This window comes from Anabrus simplex, chromosome 5 (assembly GCF_040414725.1).
Source record: "Anabrus simplex isolate iqAnaSimp1 chromosome 5, ASM4041472v1, whole genome shotgun sequence".
Lineage (NCBI taxonomy): Eukaryota > Metazoa > Arthropoda > Insecta > Orthoptera > Tettigoniidae > Anabrus > Anabrus simplex.
The window spans coordinates 143210292-143232239 of record NC_090269.1 but is presented as its reverse complement, the minus strand read 5'-3'; the positions used below and the strand labels follow the sequence as shown (position 1 = coordinate 143232239).

Below are 21948 nucleotides of genomic sequence, written 5' to 3'. Positions count from 1 at the left end.
CCCAAAACTGATCAACCCGTCACGGTGAATGTAGGTAGCGAGGAAGACGTCAATAGGAAAACCGTTGCAGCTCAAACAACCTCTGCCCAATTGGACAACGAGTCTGAACGCCGTACCTCGTTGAATAGTGTACGTTCTGAATTAACGTCATTGCCACTTAAACCTTTACCTACTATGTCACCTGGGTTCAGCAGCTAGCCTCATCCATTGGCAATGTTGCTCAGAGGTATCTCGAAATTTTCTGTTAACACTACCAGTGAAGTTATTTCTTTTTTAAGGTTTTTAGTTGAGTTCCAGGTCCATGCTCTTGTTTTTTCTCTTTCTCCATGTCAGATTTTGCAAATCATTTATCCCTATGCAATTGGTATTCTCTCGGACAAAATAGTAAGGGCCATTGCCGAGCAATCATCTATTGAGGACTTCCACGCCCACTTGTTAGCTAACTTCATCCCGGCTAGGGCAAGGTCCTCCCTTATTCAGAAGTACTATTATCGTGTACAACGGTTGGATGAAAACTTGGCAGATTTCATCCAATATATTAAGTTCTATACTAGGGTGTTTGCTCTTCACTTCCCGGAGGATCAGATCGTACAGGCTATTGTGGAAGGCATTTGACCATCCTATAGGTCATATTTGTGTTTCGCGGCGTGCCCGCAAACTTTCTCTGAACTTGAAGCATTGGCTGTCTCAGCGGAAGGAGTTAGATACGCCGATTCCCTGCGGGTCGCGAAAGAACCTCCTCCTTCTTTTGGTAATCCTCGGCCTCCACCTCGCCGACCTGTCACACCTCGTAAATGTTATGCTTGCGGGTCGCCTGACCATCTTCGGAAAAAGTGCCCATCAATCAAATCTAGTAGGGCAAATAATGGAGCTGGTTCATCACAAGGCTGTTTTAAATGTGGGGATTTCACACATATCGCCATGAATTGCCCAAATTCAAATAGCACCCCCTCCTGCTCAACTTCTGGTGCAAATTCCACCAATGCCAATAATAAAATGTGACTAGTGGCTTCGGCTGAGTCGACTAATCCCTCTTCCCGAGGCTCAGCCCCTGGTAAACAGGTCGTAAATTCAGGGAAAATTCAGTCCTCAAATTCATCTTTTGAATGCCCTAAACAATGTCTTAGGATTGCGGCGGATATCCCCGCACCTGTGCCTTTTCTCAAAATTGAGTTAAATAATGAGCCTCTAACAGCTCTATTAGATTCAGGCAGTGTTTGTTCTATTATTTCGGCTGAATGTTATGCAAAATTGAAATCTGTTTGTAAGCTTCCTGACTATTGTTTGTCTGCGATCCAATATGTTTCGGCTAATTCATCTCCATTAGAAACTCTAGGTTCTTTACAGGTCAAAATTCGTATTTTTAAATTTACATGGAAAATTAAATTGTTTGTGGCCAAGCACTTGTCTTGCCCCATTTTATTGGGAGCTGACTTCATTTCTCACACTGGTCTTGTGCTCGATCTTCAGAGTAGGTCGTGCACTTTCAAATTTGAGTCTAATTATAAAATCCCATTATTGAAATGTAATTCTGCATCATGTTCATCTATTTCGCCTACCCAGGATGAGATGTTGTTAGACCTTAGACATCTACCTGAGGAGCAGGCTGATAGTATTCGTAAGCTGTGTCAGTCGTTTCCAGAGGTGTTCTCTGATACTCTTGGTGTTACTGACCTTATTGAATACAAAATTGAGGTCACGGATTCGATTCCTGTCCGTTTTCCACCATATAGGCTATCTCCACCTAAAATGAAGGCTCTGAAAGAAATCATCGATCAGATGCTGAAGGATGGTATTATTAGGCCCTCTAAGTCGGCGTATTCTTCGCCTATTTTTCTAGTCCCGAAACCCCAAGGTGGCTTCAGGCCTGTCATTGATTATAGGGCTCTCAATCGGAAGGTGAGTGTTACAATCTGTGCCCCTTCCTGACCTTCATTCTTGTTTTTCATGGTTTCGTAAGGCCAAGTTCTTTACTATCTTGGAACTGAATCAGGCCTATAATCAAATTCCCCTAGCGGAAGAGTCTAAACACCTTACAGCGTTTGCCACGGATTGGAATTTGTACGAATACAACCGCGTGCCTTTCGGGCTCCCCACGGGAGCAGCTGTACTCACTAGATTGCTAGATAGGGTCTTCTCCGACATCAAATTTGAGTACTTGTATCACTACCTGGCTGATGTCGTCGTATTTTCGGAGACCTTTGAAGAACATTTAGATCATCTGCGAGAAGTTCTCAGTCGCCTTCGAAAGGCTGGGTTAACTGTTAAGTTGTCCAAAGTTGCCTTCGCTAAGCCGTCTATGTCATTCCTAGGGCATATTGTGTCACCTGATGGTGTTGCAGTCGATCATTCTAGAACACAGGCCATCCGTGATTTTAAACCTCCCAAGGACATCAAAGGTATCGCCAGGTTCATTGGTATGGTGAATTTCTTCAGGAAGTTTATTCTTAACTTCGCTGAGAGAGCGGCGCCCTTGAACCTTCTTCGTAGGAAAGGCATCGAATTTGAGTGGGGACCTTCTCAACAATCCGCTTTTGAAGATCTTAAATTAGCTCTCTGTAATGCCCCTGTCCTTGCTATGCCTGATTTCTCAAAGAAATTCATCGTCCAAACCGACGCGTCGTCGTCGGCGGTAGCTGCAGTCCTTCTTCAAGAGACTGAACTAGGGAGGCGACCCATCGCCTATGCATCTAGGACTCTATCGGCTCAAGAAGCCAAGTATTCCATATATGAGCGCGAAGGTTTGGCAGTCTTATTTGCCTTAGAAAAGTTCCGTCTCTATCTGGAACATGTCAAATTCGACCTGGAGACAGATAATCAAGCCTTAAGCTGGGTCTTAGGTAGGCCGCGTCGTACTGGTCGTATAGCCCGTTGGGCCATCCGTATTTCTGCCTTCCAATTCGATGTCAGGCATATCAGAGGTACCGAAAATGTTGTTGCTGATGGACTCAGCCGTATGTTTTTCAACGACGTTGAGACCCATGAACCGGTCGACAGTTCATCACCTCCCGAGTCCACACTATTTGATGTTAATGCCATCTTAACAGATGCTCCCATGCTCTTTAGGGATATCGAGAAATACCAACGTGAAGATCCGACGCTGGCTCCGATAATGGAAGCCCTTTCTTCTGGGGAACATGTCGTCCCTTATGTACTGAGGAATGTTGTTTTATGTTGCCCATCGAGGCATGATAAGATGATGAAAGTTGTCGTTCCAGCTGTTCTTGTACCTATGATCTTCAAGTACTATCATGAGACCCCATTAGGCGGGCATCTTGGAATCTTTAAAACTCGTGAAAAGATTCGTGAAAGGTTCATCGGGAAGGGTATGGACGGTGAAATCCGTGAACTAGTTAAGGCTTGTAAATCCTGTTTGCTTAGTAAACCAACCATGTCCACTAAGGTAGGCCTGTTGTCTTCTCATCAAGCGTCGCGCCCCATGGAACGCCTGTATATTGATTATGTAGGACCCTTCCCCCAGTCAAAGGGAAATGCCAACAAGTTCATCTTTGTATGTGTAGATGGTTTTACAAGATTTTCCTGGTTATTTCCGACTAAGCTGGCTACCGCCCAGTCCACCATTACTTGTCTGAATTCTGTCTTTGCTTCTTTTGTTCCGTGTCTATATATTGTATCTGATAATGCTAAGACTTTCACATCTAATCTATTTCGTAAATTCTGCTTTGACCTGTCCATCTCTCATGTGACTACTTCTGCTTATTACCCTCAACCATCTCTGGCTGAACGGGTTAATCGTAATCTCAGGTCCGCGCTTATTGCCTATCATCATGAAGATCATTCTAGGTGGGACACGTCCCTGCATTGGTTAGCTTTTGCTTTGAATTCGGCGGTTCATGAATCTCACAAGATTACTCCAGCTTCGCTGATGTTCAAGTTCGTTCCCAACACGCCGCTCTCTAACCTCTGGTCTCTGAGTGACATTCTACCTGAGACAATAGATCCGGATAACATTAAAGATCTTTGGAAGAAGGCTAAAGCCAATCTTAAAGTGTCTCACGAAAAGGTTAGGGAAAGATATGATCGTGGACGGAGACCCACCAATTTGAAGGTAGGCGACCAAGTGATGGTCAAGAACTTTGTTCCCGCGGGTAAGCTTGCCCCCAGATTTCATGGGCCGTGTATCATTCTCGATTTCCTTACTCCCGTTACCTTATTGTTAAGTAATCCAGCCACCGAGAGGATATTTAGGGTTCACCTGTCACAGGTGAAACCGGTGTAATTTCCGTGTTAACTTGCCTCATACTATCTTGAAAGGAATATGAAGGTTATATATATTTTTTTTTTCACTTTTGAGGCATTCTGCCCCTTCTATAATATTTTGTTTCATATGTAAGCATTTTTTGTAAACCTCCCCCGATTAGTTAAACTGCCATTCTGTCCTTACCACGGCCATTACCACGCTCCCGTCTCCTGCTCCACTACACACAGTGGCTCGCATCTGAAACGAATTGCTGCACGCCGCTGGCCCCTCAACCTCTCCACAATGAATGTACCCTACTATTATTCTGGTCCAACAAAAATTCTGCCGCCTAGCTTTAATGTTTCAGTGCCCCCGCAGCCGCGCGGCGCTGTACCGCGACTGGGATAGAGGAAGGGCCCCCTCGACCCCAGCGAGGACGACATGTGCACGGCGAGCCGGAGCTCTCCTCCCGGCCAAGTCTGATGTGCGGCGCACGACCTGCTACTGGCCCGCAGCCTGTATATGTTCACCGCGGGCGCGGCGTGCTTCTACACCTCTGCTCCCCTCATAGTGCGGGCGAGCGGTATCTCAGGGTACTTGAGGGGCCCCGGCGGCCTCCTCTGAACGCAAGCAGTGGCGGCTGGTCTGGCCGTTAATATCATCAACGTTTGAAGTACATATCCAGCTATATGGACATTCCAGTTCAACCTTACTACTTTTTCTTGGGTATTCTACTGCAATATTTGGTGGACTTAGAAAATTTTCCTTAACTTTAAAAACTAAAGTTTTCCTTCTGAATTCAACCTCTACAAACATAAAGACATTATTTCACCAGTTACTACCAAAATTTTGAAACTGAATCAAACCAAATTAAGAAAATTTTATAAATGCTGCTGCAATTAATCTCCATATCAACATCATAACTTGGACCTGGTTTTCAAACAAATTTCGTGTGTCACCCCTGGAGGAACTTTTGGGGGGGGAGGTCTGTACCGGGCGGTACCCCTCCACGCCGCTAATTTAAAATTTGCGCCAGTTGAAACTCCTCTGCTGGAGGAAGTCTGAACTTTATCTACGGTATTAATTTTCAAGTTTCTCAGAAGATGTCACTACTTGGAAATTTTGGAGTTTTTGAACTGTGTCACTTTTGATGTATTTTTGTTTCACCTGTAGTAAGAAGTGTGAACTTTCTCTTCTAGAGGACACTACTGAAAAACTACAATGGTACACCCTAGTGCGATGTGAAAGAACTGTTTTTTGGAGAAATTTTTATTTCAAAAGTTTGTTTCTTGTTAAATTTCTTTCTGTTATTGTTTAAGTTGGCTGTATACCCCTCTCTTTCCCCTTGTTTTGTATTTAGCCAATCCCGAATTTCTTTAATTAATTTCTGACCAATCTGATGTATCTTCCCCCAACTTGAATATGCTGCTTATCCCTAACCAATAAAGTTTTGGTGGGAGGGTGTTCTTATTCCTAAAACGCCTCGAACTTTCCGCGAGAGTATATAAACTGCTGATTTTTTGGGTCTCTGCACCACTTCTGTTCCATCTTTTAGTGTGTAAAGTACATAGCAGGGGGCGGGAAGCGCCTCTTTCTTCGGCGGCAGTCAACAACAAGGTAATGGCCTTTTAATAAATTCTTTTCTTGCTTGCTCAGCAGTTTAACTCTCGGGGCGGGTCCGAAGCTTTTCCACAATGTAACTTTCCCTAAAATGTAAAGAATCTTTGTATCTATTCTCTTTCAAGCTTCATATTGGGATAGAGAGTGCTTAACCCTCTCGAGCTCCCACTCATATTGTTCTGAGGTGAACTTATTTTTTCACAACCAATTCTTCCTTTATGTATGTAATTCGTTTCATCCTAAGTCACCTTTTTAGTATGGGATTAGCCCTTGCATTTGCGGCCTAGTGCCAAGTAGGTTTTAAACAAATGTATTAGGAGTGCTGTTTGCCTTCTCTCAAATTGTTATTTTAGAGGTCATGTAATTAACCATTTTCTCACTTAATAGGCCTCAGTAGGTTGGGTATTTTGCCCCTGTGTCTATGTCCTTAGAGGACAACTTGAAGGTGGAGTTTGGTGTGGCCTTTGATAGGCTTAAATTTGAGAGCGGGTGGCTCTTTCCTTGAAAATTGATGGTTGTATGCCTCATGGAGGCTTTATGGTGTAATTTTGGAGCAAGTGCTCCTGGGCATGAATGGGGTTTTCTACCCCTCTGTGAAAAACTTATTTTGGAGTAAAGTTGGGCTAATTGCCCTAGAAGTGTGAATTCGGGACTCGAAGCCCAAATCCTGTAAATTCTGTAATCGCACCTTTGTTGCCTTGCTACTCTGTACCTGCCATGCTTGTTATTTCTTAATTTTGAAAAGAAAATATAACCTTGTTAAATTTTAAATTCACTTTAATTTCGTAGCCTGAGACCTGTTCACCCCCCGCACCTTCTTTCACCTCTACCTACCACAAAACACGGTAACAATAACAATAATAATAATAATAATAATAATAATAATAGAATGGTGTGTTGGTAATGTACCTTCAGATTGGACAAAAGCAGTAATTGCACCTATCTGTAAGCAAGGGATTGCAACAACTATTGTGGTATCTCATTGATTATTATGCCAGACAAAGTATTCACTGGTATCTTGGAAGGGAGTGTGCAATTAGTGGTTGAGAAGAAGTTGGATGAAAACCACTGTATTTTCAGAGCACAGAGGGCTGTCAGGATCGGATTTTCAGTATGTACTAGGTAATCGAAAAATGTTACGAGAGGAAGAGACAGTTATGTGCATGTTTCGTAGATCTAGAGAAAGCACATGGCAGGGTAGCGAGGGAAAAAGTGTTCACCATACTCGGGGACTTTGGAAATAAAGGTAGATTACTAAAATCAATCAAAGGCATTTATGTTGACAATTGGGCTGCAGTGAGAATTGATCGTGGAATAAGTTCTTGTTTCAGGGCACTTACAGGGATTAGACAAGGCTGTAACCTTTCACCTTTGCTGTTCGTAGTTCGCATGGATCATCTGCTGATAGGTATAGTGGCAGGAAGGGATTCATTTAGGTGGAAATGTAATAGGCAGTCTGACCTTTGCTGACGACTTGGTCTTAATGGCACATTGTGCCAAAAGCCTGCAGTCTAATATCTTGTAACTTGAAAATAGGTGCAATGAGTATGGTATGAAAATTACCCTCTTGAAGACTAAATTGATGTCAGTAGGTAAGAAATTCAACAGAATTGAATGTCAGATTGGCGATACAAAGCTGGAACGTGTAGATAATTCCAAGTATGTAGGTTGTGTGTTCTCCCAGGATGGTAATATAGTAAATGAGATTGAATCAAGATGTGGTAAAGATAATGCAGTGAGCTCGCAGTTGCGATCAACAGCGTTCTGTAAGAAGGAAGTCAAATCCCGGACGGAACTATCTGTACTTCGGTCTGATATCAGACCAACTTTATAGGAGCAAAAGCTGGGTGGACTCAGGATATCTTATTCATAAGTTAGAAGTAACAGACATGAAAGTTGGGAAAATGATTGCGGTACAAGCAGGTGGGAACAATGGCAGGAGGGTACTCGGAACGATGACATAAGGCTAAGTTACGAATTAACTCAATGGATGAAGCTGTACGCAAAAACCGGCTTCGGTTGTGGGGTCATGTGAGACGAATCAAGGAGGATAGGTACATAGGGAAGTCTGTTATGGAGGGTAAGAGGAGTAGAGGTAGACCAAGGTGACGATGGTTGGACTCAGTTTCCAACAATTTAGAGATAATAGGTATAGAACTAAATGATGCCACAGCACTAGTTGCAAATAGAGGATTGTGGCGACCTTTAGTAAATTCACAGAGGCTTGTAGACTGAACGCTGAAAGACAAAACGGTCTATAATGTAATTTATGTTTGTAGTAGTTTGTTGCCTTCAAGGAAGTAGCTCATAACAAGTGCCCCATGCACCACAGAGGAAGAAACTCATATAAATCCTGAGTACAATATCCTGGGCATTTTAATTCACAGTAGAAGTAGATCAAAAGAGTCAGATCCATGAAAAGAAATAACTCTTGAGTCCCTTGCATCACAAGGATGTTTAGTGTGTTACAAGAATATAATATTGTAATCTAAATCATTATTCATGGTAAATGCTAGTTTTCACCTGAATTGTATACGTAGTAATACGAACTAAAATTATTACAGAAACTTGAATGAGTTTTTTACAAGTTGCTTTACATCGCACCGACACGGATATTTCCTATGGCAACGATGGAACAGGAAAATGCTAGGAATGGGTAGGAAGTGGTCGTGGACTTAATTAAGATATTCCCAGTATTTGCGTAGTGTGAAAATTGGAAACCACGGTAAACCATATTCAGGGCTGCCGACAGTGTTGTTCGAACCCACTGTCTCCCGAATACTGTATATTGGTCGCACGTAATCGACTTCATCTATCTACCTGAGTAATTGAATGATATGCCCTGTGCATCTCTCCAGAGATTGCCCATTCGTGTGGAAGCATTATGATCTCATCCGTTCAGCCTGACTACTTGTCGACTTAGACTAGGTGTTTTATTTTACTAGATAGATAGCAACTCTATTCGATCATCATAGCTGAGTTTTAATTAATTACGGAGCAAGTGGCTGCATAGTATGGTTCACATATCTATCAGCTTGTATTCGATTCATAGTGAGTTCGATCTTCACTGCCGGCAGGCCTGAAGATGTTTTTCCGTGCTTTCCCACTGTGACACCAGGCAGACGCCTAAGCTGTACCTTAATTAACGCCACGGTCGCTTCCATCCTCCTCCTAGCCATGTCCTATGTCATCGTCGTTATAAGACCAATCTGTGTCCGTACGACGTAGAGCAAAGAAACAAGAAAACAATTCGGTAGGTGCACTCTCTAACGTCATAAGGGTATTTTTACGTGTCGGCATTGTAGAACATTCAGGACCAAGTGGATTTTTTCTACCCTGATAGATTCACATAGTATCTGCTGCTATTTCGACCAGAACATTTCCGAGTTTTGTGGTAGAACATCTGACTCTTGTCCCTAAGTTTGTGGGGCTCGATCATCGCTGGTGTAGTCTAGTTTGGAAAGGCAAGTTTGAAATCTTGACAGAGTATATCGTCGGTATGCTAAAAATATCTGGGGGAGCACCTATGTTCAACTTTTAAAATCTTAATTCTGGTAGAATTTCATTTTCATATCTAAACAGCACAATCCACACGTCAATATTGATGAATAGGCCGTCTAGATGGCACCACTTCAGAAAGACTGTAACCCTATAACTGAGGCATTCAATGATTAACACTTTTGTTCTAGATCTAGTCACCATTTTGTTCTAGGTTATCTAAGGGTCTGATTCACAGTGCCCTTGCTGTTGACATTTCTTGCAACATGACGAGCGCATTGAATAAATCTGTGTCCATTTAGACAGGTGATTTGCTCTCTATTGATGTCTTGGTACAAATCGTCCACTGCTCCTTTCCTTCGAAGCCAATTTTCTTTCGTTGTTCTCATTAGCATCCAAATTATTTTCCTTCCTATAATATGTGTGTTTCATTATTCACTTTTTATGGCTGGTCATTCTTCAGAACAATACAACATGATCGCATTGAAGATAATTTTCTTTGTTTTCTTAAGTAGAGATTTTGTTGTTATGTTTTGTTAGCTGGAAGAATAACATCAGAAGTCTGCCTGAGTTCTCCCCTTTATTACAAGATGTGATTCACTGTGATTAATTAATCAAGTTCTGATGTTCTCAATTTGCTTTCTGGCTAGAAATTTACTGTATTCTGCTTTAGAAAATCTGACGATCTGTCTTGTGCTTCGGGATTCTGAAGCACGATCAACAGCACCGATCCTCAAAATCACCTATGAATCCATAATGTTATGTTCTCTCAGTTGTATTGTCTTAATTCTTCCTTACCTCATTACGATGCAGCTCCCTGCATTTGGGTGGTGCTCTCTGATGGTCAACTTCTTCTGCTTCAGCTCTCTCGCAGTCTTTGTTCTCACGGCTTGTCCAGAAAACACTGAAAATCCTGCACCATCTAGTGGTCTGAGACAATCTTTGATATAAAACCAAAAATATTACTCGCTCATTCATCAATATCTTTTGAGTGCGATCTGACATCTATGTGACAGAAACCGCGCAGTGTCCGTGGAATTTGCGCCTAACCTATCATTTGTCTCTTAATTTAAGTACTTTCCTACCACAGTTCCTGTCTGCTTGTCACACCAATTATATTTCCTTATTTCTTATATGTTAATTCTAACGTCAATATGGTATTGCGAGTCTACCCAGCTTTCTTTCGTTTGCATCCGAGCGGGTCTGAAAACATACATATGTAAAGTCACTCATTGGCAATATCCTGAAGGAGATCGGATTCATCGCCTAGAGATGTTAAGGGGCTTTCGTGTTCTAACAACAGTTGTAGGGCTGTTATCACAAATAAGCCTGCCACTCTCCGTGGATATATCGGTAATTCTACTATCAAGTTGTAGATAATTGGAGGCTATCCTGAGGATGTTGACGCAGCGCAAAGTAACATCTACGAGCAACTGCCGATTTGTTTAAGTAACGCACGATCTTGAATCAAAGACCGTATTTGGCTCAATTACCTGAGAGATCATCACTAAACTTTTTACGCCGTTTGTAATCGGTTTGGACTTACGCTTTTCATGAAGACTCTTACAATATTGGTACTGATACATTCTTTCAATATATTTAGGAACATGCTTAAAATATTTAATTGATTTCACCCATACTCTGGAAAAATCAATTTCGAGATATATGTTTGTGTAACTGGTTAGTAACTGCATCTCCTTATGTACTATTTGTCTTCATGGGAATCTGCAAATATTGCAGGAAAATTTAAATCCTGCAAATAGCCTGTTTATTATTTCGTACATTCTTATGGTTTCTCTTTTTAGACGGATATGTGATGGCCAGGAAAGTAATTTATTCGTACGTTTTACTATTTTACTTCCTCTTCATGGATTAGGTTAATAGCCTGCTCCGATATCAGATTTCATTCCATCTCTTCATAGGACGATTAATCGCTGTCCTCTTGCAGTCCGTGTAAATTTATGTATGTCTTCTCAAGGAAGGTGTTAGTAATTTTTAATTGATTATAGGATGCAAATTCTATCAATAATTTACTATTTTTATTTAATGTTGGTTCACCTTTATTTCTCACTATTTCTGCAATTGGTTTGATTCTTACTCTAGCATTGAGATCACCAACCAGAATACCGTGACTTTTACATACGTTTCAAACACTTCATAAAACTGTTCAGATTCTTCCTGTTTGTTTTCTTGAGGAACATACACGGCTACCAAGATTAATTTCCCTCTCCCTCTACCTTCAACCTCAGTACTAAAATCCTTTCATTGATAATGGTGTAGCTTTCTATTTTGTTTTTCCTCTTCCTGTCTATTAATATTGCGAACCATGCCCCAGCTCTTTTAACCTTTTCAACTCCGGTATAAATCATAGTGCATTTATCAATCCCTTTTGTCCCTAGTAATTTATTTTTTGTCTCGGTATTTACAGCAACATCGATTTCTTTTTTAGCCAGATCTCTATCCAGTTCTTCTTCTTCTTTGCCTTTTATGCCTCACATGTTCCATGTTCCCAACTTTAATGTATCTCTAAATCCAAACTTGAATGTATTGAAATTTATTTTTTAAGTTAATGAAAGCTCATGATTTGAATCCTGATTAATTTGATACTGTGTACACAAAGCCGAGGAATTGCCTACAGAGGCTCTTAATGCTCTTTAATCCTAAAGTGAATATAATGCTAATGATGAGATACACATTTAATACTAAATTTTTCTTCACTGTTTAATGCATTCGCCCGACTCCAGCTGATTAGCGTAAGTAGATTGCAACGTGATATTTATATGTCATTATTACAAACGTGCCATCACCTAGGGATTTAATCTGCAAAGTTGGAGTAAATGCCGACATTTGTAACTTCTGAACCTCAAGTAACAGTCCTTGATGGGAGTACTTAAGTATGAAACAGAGTTGCATTAAAACATATAGTAAATGTATTTCGTTCAGAATTATGTTCTTTTGTATTCAAATTTGATTTATTTTTGTGTATTTCAGTGTGAAGAACGTTGTATCAACCAGGCAAAATGGAGAAAAGCCGTACCAGTGTGAAGAATGCGATAGTACCTTTACTCGTCGAGACATTCTTCGACGTCACACTCTCATTCATACTGGCGAAAGGCCCTACACCTGCAATGAATGCTGTAAGACATTTACTGCTAGAAGTACTCTTCAACGTCACATACTTATTCATACTGGCCAGCGGCCCTACCTATGTGATAAATGCAATAAAACGTTTTGTGATGGAAGTAGTCTTCGACAACATATGGTTATTCATACTGGAGAAAGGCCCCATAGATGTAGTGAATGCAATAAGGCATTTAATGATAGACGTAGTCTCCGAACACACATGGTACGTCATACTGGGGAGAAGCGCCATCAGTGTGAAGTATGCAATAAGTCGTTTGCTCGACGGCGAGTTCTCCGAAGACACATGTTAATTCACACTAGAGTTAAGATGGAACAGTATACACTTGCTACAGAAAGTACTGACACACCCTATGTTCCCCCAAAATTTGTGTATACAAGAAGGGTGAAAGAAAATAACATGTGCAGTCCTTAATATTACATGCAAACTAATTACAATGTACTGAAAATATAACAGCGCAAAAGATGCATGAAGTTACACAAGGACATCCACTTTAACACCGCAAAACAATTTTTGGCATAGTATACCATTAAACACTATAGGTGTTCGTGCGCACGTATCAGTATCGTGTATGCAAGCCATTAGCACGAATGACAGCCTCCAGACGTTTCAGCATTGAATTCACCAACTTTTTCATCGTTTATGGTGCAGTTGCCGACCATCCATCCTGTAGAACCCTCTTCAGTTCTTCCTTACCAAACAGGCGGCGCTTGGCTTTTCTCCTCCAAGATGATCCCAGAAATGCTTGATGGAATTGAAATCAGGGCTCTATGGTCGAACAAGGAGTCGTCTGGGGGCATTATACAATAAACTCTCTCAAGTTTTTAAAGCAGTGTGTTTGGGGTCGTTGGAAATGTAAGAACCCATCCATGCCGAGCACGTGTACACTGTTGGATAAAGTATCTTGCAACACACCAATGTATTTGTACTGATCCATATGTCTTTCAGTAAAGGATATCTTCCCAACTCCTGAGAATGTCATGCCCCCACCACCATGCTTTACTGTTCGCACTGTGTGTCGTTGGTGTATTTCGGTGTTAGGTTTTCACCACACTTTCTTTAGTCTATGCCGGGCTGAGTGGCTCAGGCGGTTAAGGTGCTGGCCTTCTGACCCCAACTTGGCAGGTTCGATCCTGGCTCAGTCCGGTGGTATTTGAATGTGCTCAAATACGTCAGCCTCGTGTCAGTAGATTTACTGGCATTTAAAAGAACAGCGGGACTAAATTTCGGCACTTTGGCGCCTCCGAAAACCGTAAAAGAGTAGTTAGTGGGACGTAGAACACATAACATCATTATTATTCTTTAGTCCATCAGAACCAAACAGGTTGAACTTCGACTTCTTTGAGAATATGACAGTGTCCCGGAATTCCAGCAGTTTTCCACAATATTCTTTGGCTAATGCAAGGTGTTTCTTCCTATTTACCTCCAAGACATATGATTCCTTTCATGGGGATCTGCCATGCATATTGCCGCTATGCAAGATATTCTGTACTTTCGGTGCACTGACCGTCTTGTCAGATGTGGTGATTTCTGCAACTAACGAGGTAGCACTTCTTGTCGAATCTTTTTTGTTCTAAGCATACAATGCACCGTCTGCCTCGTTGTGTGAGTCGTTGTCGGCAACCTGATCTGACTTTGTTTCCTGTAGATCCATGTTCCTTGTATTTGTTTATAACATATCACACAGTGGAGAAGCTGATAGTAAGCTTTCTACTCATCTCTCTATAACTTCTGCCTTGTGAGTAACTGGTAAAGAAGCCTTAGTGATGACATAGGCACATGTTCCTGTGTTCTATGCTGTTTACACCAACGAGGCGTACGAGGGCTCCACTGTGCAAATAATTATTTATCTGTTCTAATACTGTATATTCCTTTCGAAATCACTCCTTACTCATGTTCTACTGTATCTCTGTCTATGTGTATATCTTGCATGTTACATTGTCGTTCATTGCTCCCAATAGTACAACAACATGGGGTGTACCAATACTTTTTGTACCAAGTGTAGGTAATGCAATAATGTATTTTTCAGCTAAGTCATCTCCAAAGAAACATGTTAGTTGACACTAGAGAAAGGCAATTCTACAAATAGGAATGACGTGTTACGTTTACTCAACGCAGTAATTTCTGAACTTTCATTTTATTTCATGCATTAAGAATATCATATCAGTTTGAAAATTGCAATGAAATGAATATTCAGCAAATTAATCCTAAGCATGCGCCATGTTCACAGGGGTGCTGGTGTCGACTGGAACGACCTACACCAGGTGTGCTCCGAGGCAATCTTTGTTACAATAAATTGCGAGTATAGATAGAACAATACATAATGAACCACAGAATTGTGACTTAGAGTGTATATATCCACATTCAGCTACCACTCACTGGGACATTTATAATAAATCATAAAACAAGTTGAAATTAATTTGGCGTGTGGTCAGGGAAACGCATCTGTGAGCTTGCACCAAAAGATAGTGGGTTTGAGTCCCATTGTCGGCAGCTCTGAAGATGTTTTTCCGTGGTTTCCCATTTTCATACCAAATAAATGCTGGGGCTGTACATTCATTACGACCACGGCCACTTCCATCCAACTCCTAACTTTTTCTATCCCATCGTCACCATAAGGCCTACATATGTTAGTGAGATGTAAAGCAACTTGTTAAAAAAACCTTCTTAATTCGAGGTCACGTCATCAGGTATTATGTACACAATGTCTGGCTCCATGGCTAAATGGTAAGCGTGCTGGCCTTTGGTCACAGGAGTCCTGGGTTCGATTCCCGGCAGGGTTGGGAATTTTAACCATTATTGGTTAATTTCACTGGCACTGGGGCTGGGTGTATGTGTCGTCTTCATCATCATTTCATCCTCATCACGACGCGCAGGTCACCTACGGGTGTCAAATCAAAAGACCTGCACCTGGCGAGCCGAACATGTCCTCGGACACTCCCGGCATTAAAAGCCATACGCCATTTCATTTCATGTACACAATCCATGAAACAACCAAATCAAACTGATCGAAAACACTGTTACTACCTTGATACCAATCCCAAGTAATAATGATCTATTATTTAAAGGATGCACCTAGGGAAACATGATAAAGTGGTTGTTTGCATGCGAACTCTACATTAATTTTATTAAGAAATTAAATGTGGTTTATTGTTTTGCAGGTTGTAGCCTTTCTGGCTCAGGTGGCAGCCTCTCACCATTGGGATCCATGGTTCAAATCCCAGGCACTCTATATGAGATTTGTGCTGGACAAAAGCGGATGCGAGACTGGTTTTTCTCTGCGTACTCTGGTTTTTCCTGTCATCTTCCATTCCAGCAACACTCTCCACTATCATTTCATTTTATCTGTCAGTTGTTAATCATTGCCCCAGAGGAGTGAAACAGGCTTCAACAGCCAGCACAGTTCGTATCCTCGCTACATGATTGGGGCCTCATTCACTCCATCCATAGCCCAGTTGCTGACTGGAAAACAGGTTGTAGGTTTTCTTCTTTCTTATTACATTGCAAAAATGACACTATTACCTAATTAAATTCTACATAGTAATTTAATGTAAGTTTGTTTTTGCATAGCATACAAAACACTACCTCAGTATGTCCAGGTAAAATATGTGGATAAATTAAATTAATATTTCCACAGAATCTATTTATCAATTATTAGAATAATTAGTTTGGAACCACTGAATACATTTCCAAATTCCTTGAATTTATTTAAGGAAATACTAGCTAAACAGCTGATGGGGAATATGTCATTTGGGGGATTGCCCTAAATGTAGATCAGTGGTGATTGATAACCTGCCAGGTGGCCACGAATGATGAGGCGCAAAGTCTATATGTTCTGAAACGTAGGTTAGCCGTTTCCAGTCCCGAGGGCGAAACGCTGGCAACCAGGAAGTAGTTAGCTGGAAAATTTATAATGTCCAATAACGGACCATTTATATTGGTATTATAAATTTACTCATTCGGGACAAATATTTCAGATTCCCAATGGGAATGAACATCTACTGTATATCATCTGAATGTTAGCTGGTGGGGTAGGAGAGCTAATTGTATGCCATTTGTAGTGATAAGATTGCGTGCCAATGGCCTGGATTCAGTTCCAAATCTCCCCGCATTATTCAGATGGAGAGAGGTCATATGCTGTTGAAGGTTATTCGTCCATCAGACGAGAGCTAAAAGCCTTGAGCAGACCCCTTGATGCTTTTCGACAGGAGTGAGGCCATGTGCTGGTACCGTGTTTCACGCTCACCCTTCCTACTACCACATATCACACCATCACACCTGTGACGAGCTTGACGTCTGGAAGGACATCCTGGCATGAATACTCGCTACTTCATACCCAACACCATAGAGGAATGGGACAATGGTTGGACATACATACATACATACATACATACATACATAACAGAGATTACTGTAGGGTAGAATAACAATCAAACCACTTAAAATCCACCAAATTTCTCGCATAATATATCAGAAATAAATAGGTGACTGAAGTAAATAAAACAAATCTGAAGTTCAGTGTACCAAATAAATGAGTTGTGTATGCGGTTATGGTTGTGCCATTGTGAGCTTTCATTCGGGAGAATGTGGGTTCGAATCTTACTGTCACTATCTCTGAAAATTGTTTTCAATGGTTTATGATTTGCACACTAGGCAAAAGCTGTACTTGTGCCTTAATTAAAGCCATGGCCACTACCTTGCTAATCCTTGCCTTGTCTCATCCCTCCATCATTGAAAATCTTCGATGTGTTAGTGCGATGTTAAACAAGTGGCAAGAATGTGAAATAAGTAAGGAAGTTCAGTAATTAATTGTATTAAGTAGAGAACAATGTCAGGACATCAAGATCAATTTATCCCTCATCCACCACCTAGAGAATAGTCAACATACCCAATAAAAAATTCATGGCCGAATAATAAATATCATTAAAAACAATAAGATGTGGCCCCATAGTATAAAACAGTTGCATGATGCAATAAGTAAAAATCAGTACAAACAGAACAGATTTAAATGTTAACCTGAAAGTCAACACCAAGGACACCTAGGTTGCATTATTAATAGAGCATATTATTAAGATAATAAATTACATTAGTAATTGTACATCAAATTCAGAGAACAATTTAAGGGAGGATACACTTCCAATTACATAGCAGAATGTCCCATAGTTCAAGAAATTGAGTCAAATTAACTGAATAAATTAGGTGTCCAGCTCTGTGAAGCAATAGAATACTTGCCTTTGGTTCAGGGGATCCTGGCATAGTCTGGTATATCAACCTTCATTGGTTATTTCCCATGGCTTGGGATTACAAGTGTGTGTGTGCCACCTTCAGCATTATAATTCATTGCAGGTAGGGTTGCATCCTCAGAGACACGCCACGTAATTCACCCGTATGTTGTCAACTCCAAAGTTATAATAATAATTTCATGTGGCTATTTCTAGCAAGGCAGACCCGCGATGAGGTTGGGCGGCATCTGCCATATGTGAGTAACTGCGTGTTATTGTGGTGGAGGATAGTGTTATGTGTGGTGTGTGAGTTGCATGATGTTGGGGACAGCACAAACACCCAGTCCCCGAGCCAAGGGAATTAACCATTTAAGGTTAAAATCTCCAACGTGGCCGGGAATTGAATCCGGGATCTCTGGACCAAAGGCCAGTACGCTAAGCATTTAGCCATAGAGCCAGACACTCCAAAGAAATGCAACAATCCTTTTCTGTGGCCACACAGCATTATTATTATTATTATTATTATTATTATTATTATTATTATTATTATTATTATTATTATTATTATTATTATTATTATAAAATTGGTAAACCAAATTTCATGAAGATGTTTTGAACCATAATAATGGTAGAGGAGAAGAACATTCATTTTACAGATAAATGGAAGTGTTTGACTCCTACAGTTGTTCGGGTGGAATTGTTGACTTCAGTTTGTGTCATTTGCCCCAATAAAGCTGCAAATAAGAGGTAAAATAGAGCAAAAATTAAAATGGCAGCAGGAAATAAATAAAGGCAGATGAGCAGGCATTAATGTATCAGCAGAACTTGGGAAAGTATAGAAGTGAATATTTCACCTGCCAAATTAATTACAATACGTACAATATATATATGTGATTTATGTGGTGTATTGTTGAAACCAATATAAATAATTTGTTTCAGTAAAACATAATCTTTGGCCTGAAGTAATGTGTTAACATATTATATAAAATCCTTCTGGAAGGTGATAAATTAATATAGAACCGAATTGTGTGAGGCAGCAAACCTCAGTTAATATAAACATGGGCAGGTTTGAAATAATTGAATATATTGTGTGGTAACACATTTCCGAATGGTATCCAAGAACCCCTGAGATGACAGGTTAAGTTACTCCCGTGCACTCGCATATAACGGTAAAAATACAACCCACAAAACTCTCAGTGGAACTTCCATTGTACTAGAAAAGTCAATGCATTGCACACTTCCTACACATGCTGTGATCTATTAGTGACTGTAGATCGACTAATTGTGAAATATAGATCCTCATTTTGCCTAGTGGTATTCATGTAGTAACTAATAGTGAGGAAATAGCACTTAAGTCCTGATCTGCACACACAATGTTATAGCTTAAAATTTTTTCCAATATCATTCATGAGCTAGCACACAAGCTTTATGACATTTTGAATAGAAATATATTGCTTCCTCTGAGCAAGGCTGATATTTATTCTGTGAAGGGTTGATCCAGCTCACTCCCCGATAGCCACTCCAATTTTATAATCTCCCATTATCAGACAATGTTCAGGCCAACAAGGAAGAGTGTACACATGTCGCCACACCCCAAGTCACATTTCCGTGCAATAAGTGATCAGTTTAATTTCTCTATAAGCTAATAGTATCACAAACCATGAAAACTTGTGGTGTATTTTATGGACTTCTAGAAAATGTATCCTTTTATTAAATCAGCAATTTTACAATAAGTCCCACCTTCGAGCAGACATTAGTAGATTTGGGGTGGCCTTCAAAGCAAGTTTTAAGTGGGATGTGTCAGAAACTGTGTGAAAATTAATATACAGTAGTTCAGTTGCTGAGAGGGGATTAAACCGGTGTAATGCCAATATATAATTTTCACAACTACATTGAAGATTAGTTGCTAATATGCAGGGCACATTTTTACATTTCATTTTGAAGGACGCCTTCTTTAAATTTCCCTCAAATACCCAAGTAGTAGAAAATGGACCACCTACTAAGTTTTGCCTCATACGAATAGAAATTATATGAGGAAAGGGAAATTTGCCTTGAGGACCTCACCTACAAAGTTTCAACAGTGAAACCCATATACGTCTGCATGATGAAGATAACAGATACTGATGAACTCATCAAAGTGAGGCAAAGAGTTTATTAACACATCATATTTGAAGCTACTGGTGTGCTGATAAACTATGAATTTTTGAACAGATTTATATTGAAATATGTGACTGTGCACCAAGCACAGATATACTGTGTGATAGGTTGAGATGTTATTTATTTTTTAAGTCAGACAGACCGTGGAAGCAAAACTATCTAGGACTATATATAAATATTAATGGTAGAGATATATTGTGGAACAGACATTTGTTAGAGTGCATGTTCACAAACAGTACCTTCAATGCAAGAAACAAAGTTTGTCAAAATATGAAAGCTTTTACGGCCAGTGTCACTATAATAAAAATCTTCCGGGCTATAATGACGTGGTCCACTCCTCTCATTACTTCCAAACGTTTCAACTACTGCTGTAGTAATAATCTTCTGTGGCATCGTCTGGGTACTTTCTCTTGTATCCCGCAAGCGACTGCCAGGAGTGGACCAGGCCATTATAGCCCAGAAGATTTGTATTATAACAAAGTTTGTAATATGTTCTGTAAACATAATTACCGCATAAGGTAAAATTAACCCAGGGAAGACTGTGCTGAGAGGTCAGGGGAGAAATATGGGTTATGAGTAGTGGAATGTAATGCCCACTGGTAATAATAATTAGTATCCACATTAGGAGTTTTCTATAAGGGTAATTGGATGTCTACAGTAACCCAGTCTGAGGGAGGTTGGTCGAACTGGACAGTGAAGGGACAGTGGACAGTGTGTCATTTATAGCATCCTGTGAATAATAAAGTGTTATAAATTTGTGTTTGTAAATTGTATGTTATATAAATAACTTGTTGTCAACCATTCAAGATAGATCTAGTATGTAAGGAAAGTAAGACATATCGTGTCTACACCAGCTCAAAATGGTAACATCATGTCTCGTTAAATAAATAAATCAGGTGAACCCTAAGTTGGTGAGATGTTTCCATCATTATGTGGCTCATTTCACATGTAAGTAACCTGGTCTTTTAATCTAACTTTGTAAAACACGTTTTTAAAGCTTGTTTATTAGTACTTGAAATTCTACTTATTTGATGTAGGAAGTAGTTTTGTTATTGTGGAGATAAATCAGACCTAATTATGTAAATAAAAAATAATAATATATAATAATGTATTTAAAGTATAAAATCAATTTTTAATTGCAAGATTCAGGAGGAAGCTAAGTCATATTTTAAAAATCTGCAAATGATAAACATTAAACTAAAATTTCAGTTAGGAGTGTTTAATAACTTCACTTTTAAATTTGCAAACAAAAGCTGGCAGTGTAGTGCCATTCTTCAGACAAATGTTTGAATCCTCTGAGAGAAGTTCAAGCCTGCAAAAATTTGTAATGTAGCCTACAGATGGAATTTTCAGTTAAAATTCAGAAGCTAGGCAAATATCAGGGAGCTTATGCAAATCTCAAACATGTTACTTAAACTGAGAATTGGAATGTTAATTTTTGAAGCAGTTGTTATTGAAAGTAATATTTATATTACCTGGTAAAGTTGCTTTATAACAGTCTTGAAATGAATAATTGCCCTACTATAGTTGTAATGCAGTAAAGCAGTCCTCAATACTTATGTTTATAATTGGTGCTCAGTAGCACACTTGTGACATTGTATTTTATATAAGGTTATGATGTAGGTCAGTATTTCTTATTTGTGCTAGGAAGTGGTAAGCTATGATGATATAATTTTCTCTAGCTTGCTTGGAATAGTGACAGCGATGTTGTTTTCGAAGAAATAATCTGGCTTATTGATGGTAATGACAATGATATAATGGTCATGTAATTTTTAGAATTGTGCTATAGAGTGACCACATTAGGTCAGAGTTATTATGATTTCCATGAACCAATACCGGAGGTTATTTCAAGTGAGAGTTCTGATGAATATTGAGTATGTCCCTGTAAACCGGGTTGGTAGTCATCATTACTGTCCAAGTAAGCATTCCCAGTGTAATAATTGGAGGTTAAGAGTGATATTTTATCTCAGAAATTATGTGTGCATTCTTGCAGAGTCATGGTTGATTATCAAAACTAGGTGGTTACAATTATTTTTGATGACTTTTAAACATTGAATTCTCTTGTAGCATGTAATAGGAGGTTGCTAGCACATTTATTGTTAATTTAA

At 39.9% G+C, this 21948-nt stretch overlaps 1 protein-coding gene across 1 annotated transcript in view; it reads left to right on the top strand.

The window, feature by feature from the left end:
- The window catches only part of LOC136874706 (zinc finger protein 722), an 82790-nt gene extending 68687 nt beyond the window's left edge, over positions 1–14103 (top strand). Inside the window, exon 5 of the mRNA XM_067148355.2 lies at positions 12311–14103. Coding sequence (XP_067004456.2) covers positions 12311–12875 — 565 coding nt within the window. The 3' untranslated portion in view covers positions 12876–14103. The remainder of the gene's footprint in view (positions 1–12310) is intronic.
- The last annotated feature ends 7845 nt before the right edge of the window (positions 14104–21948 follow it).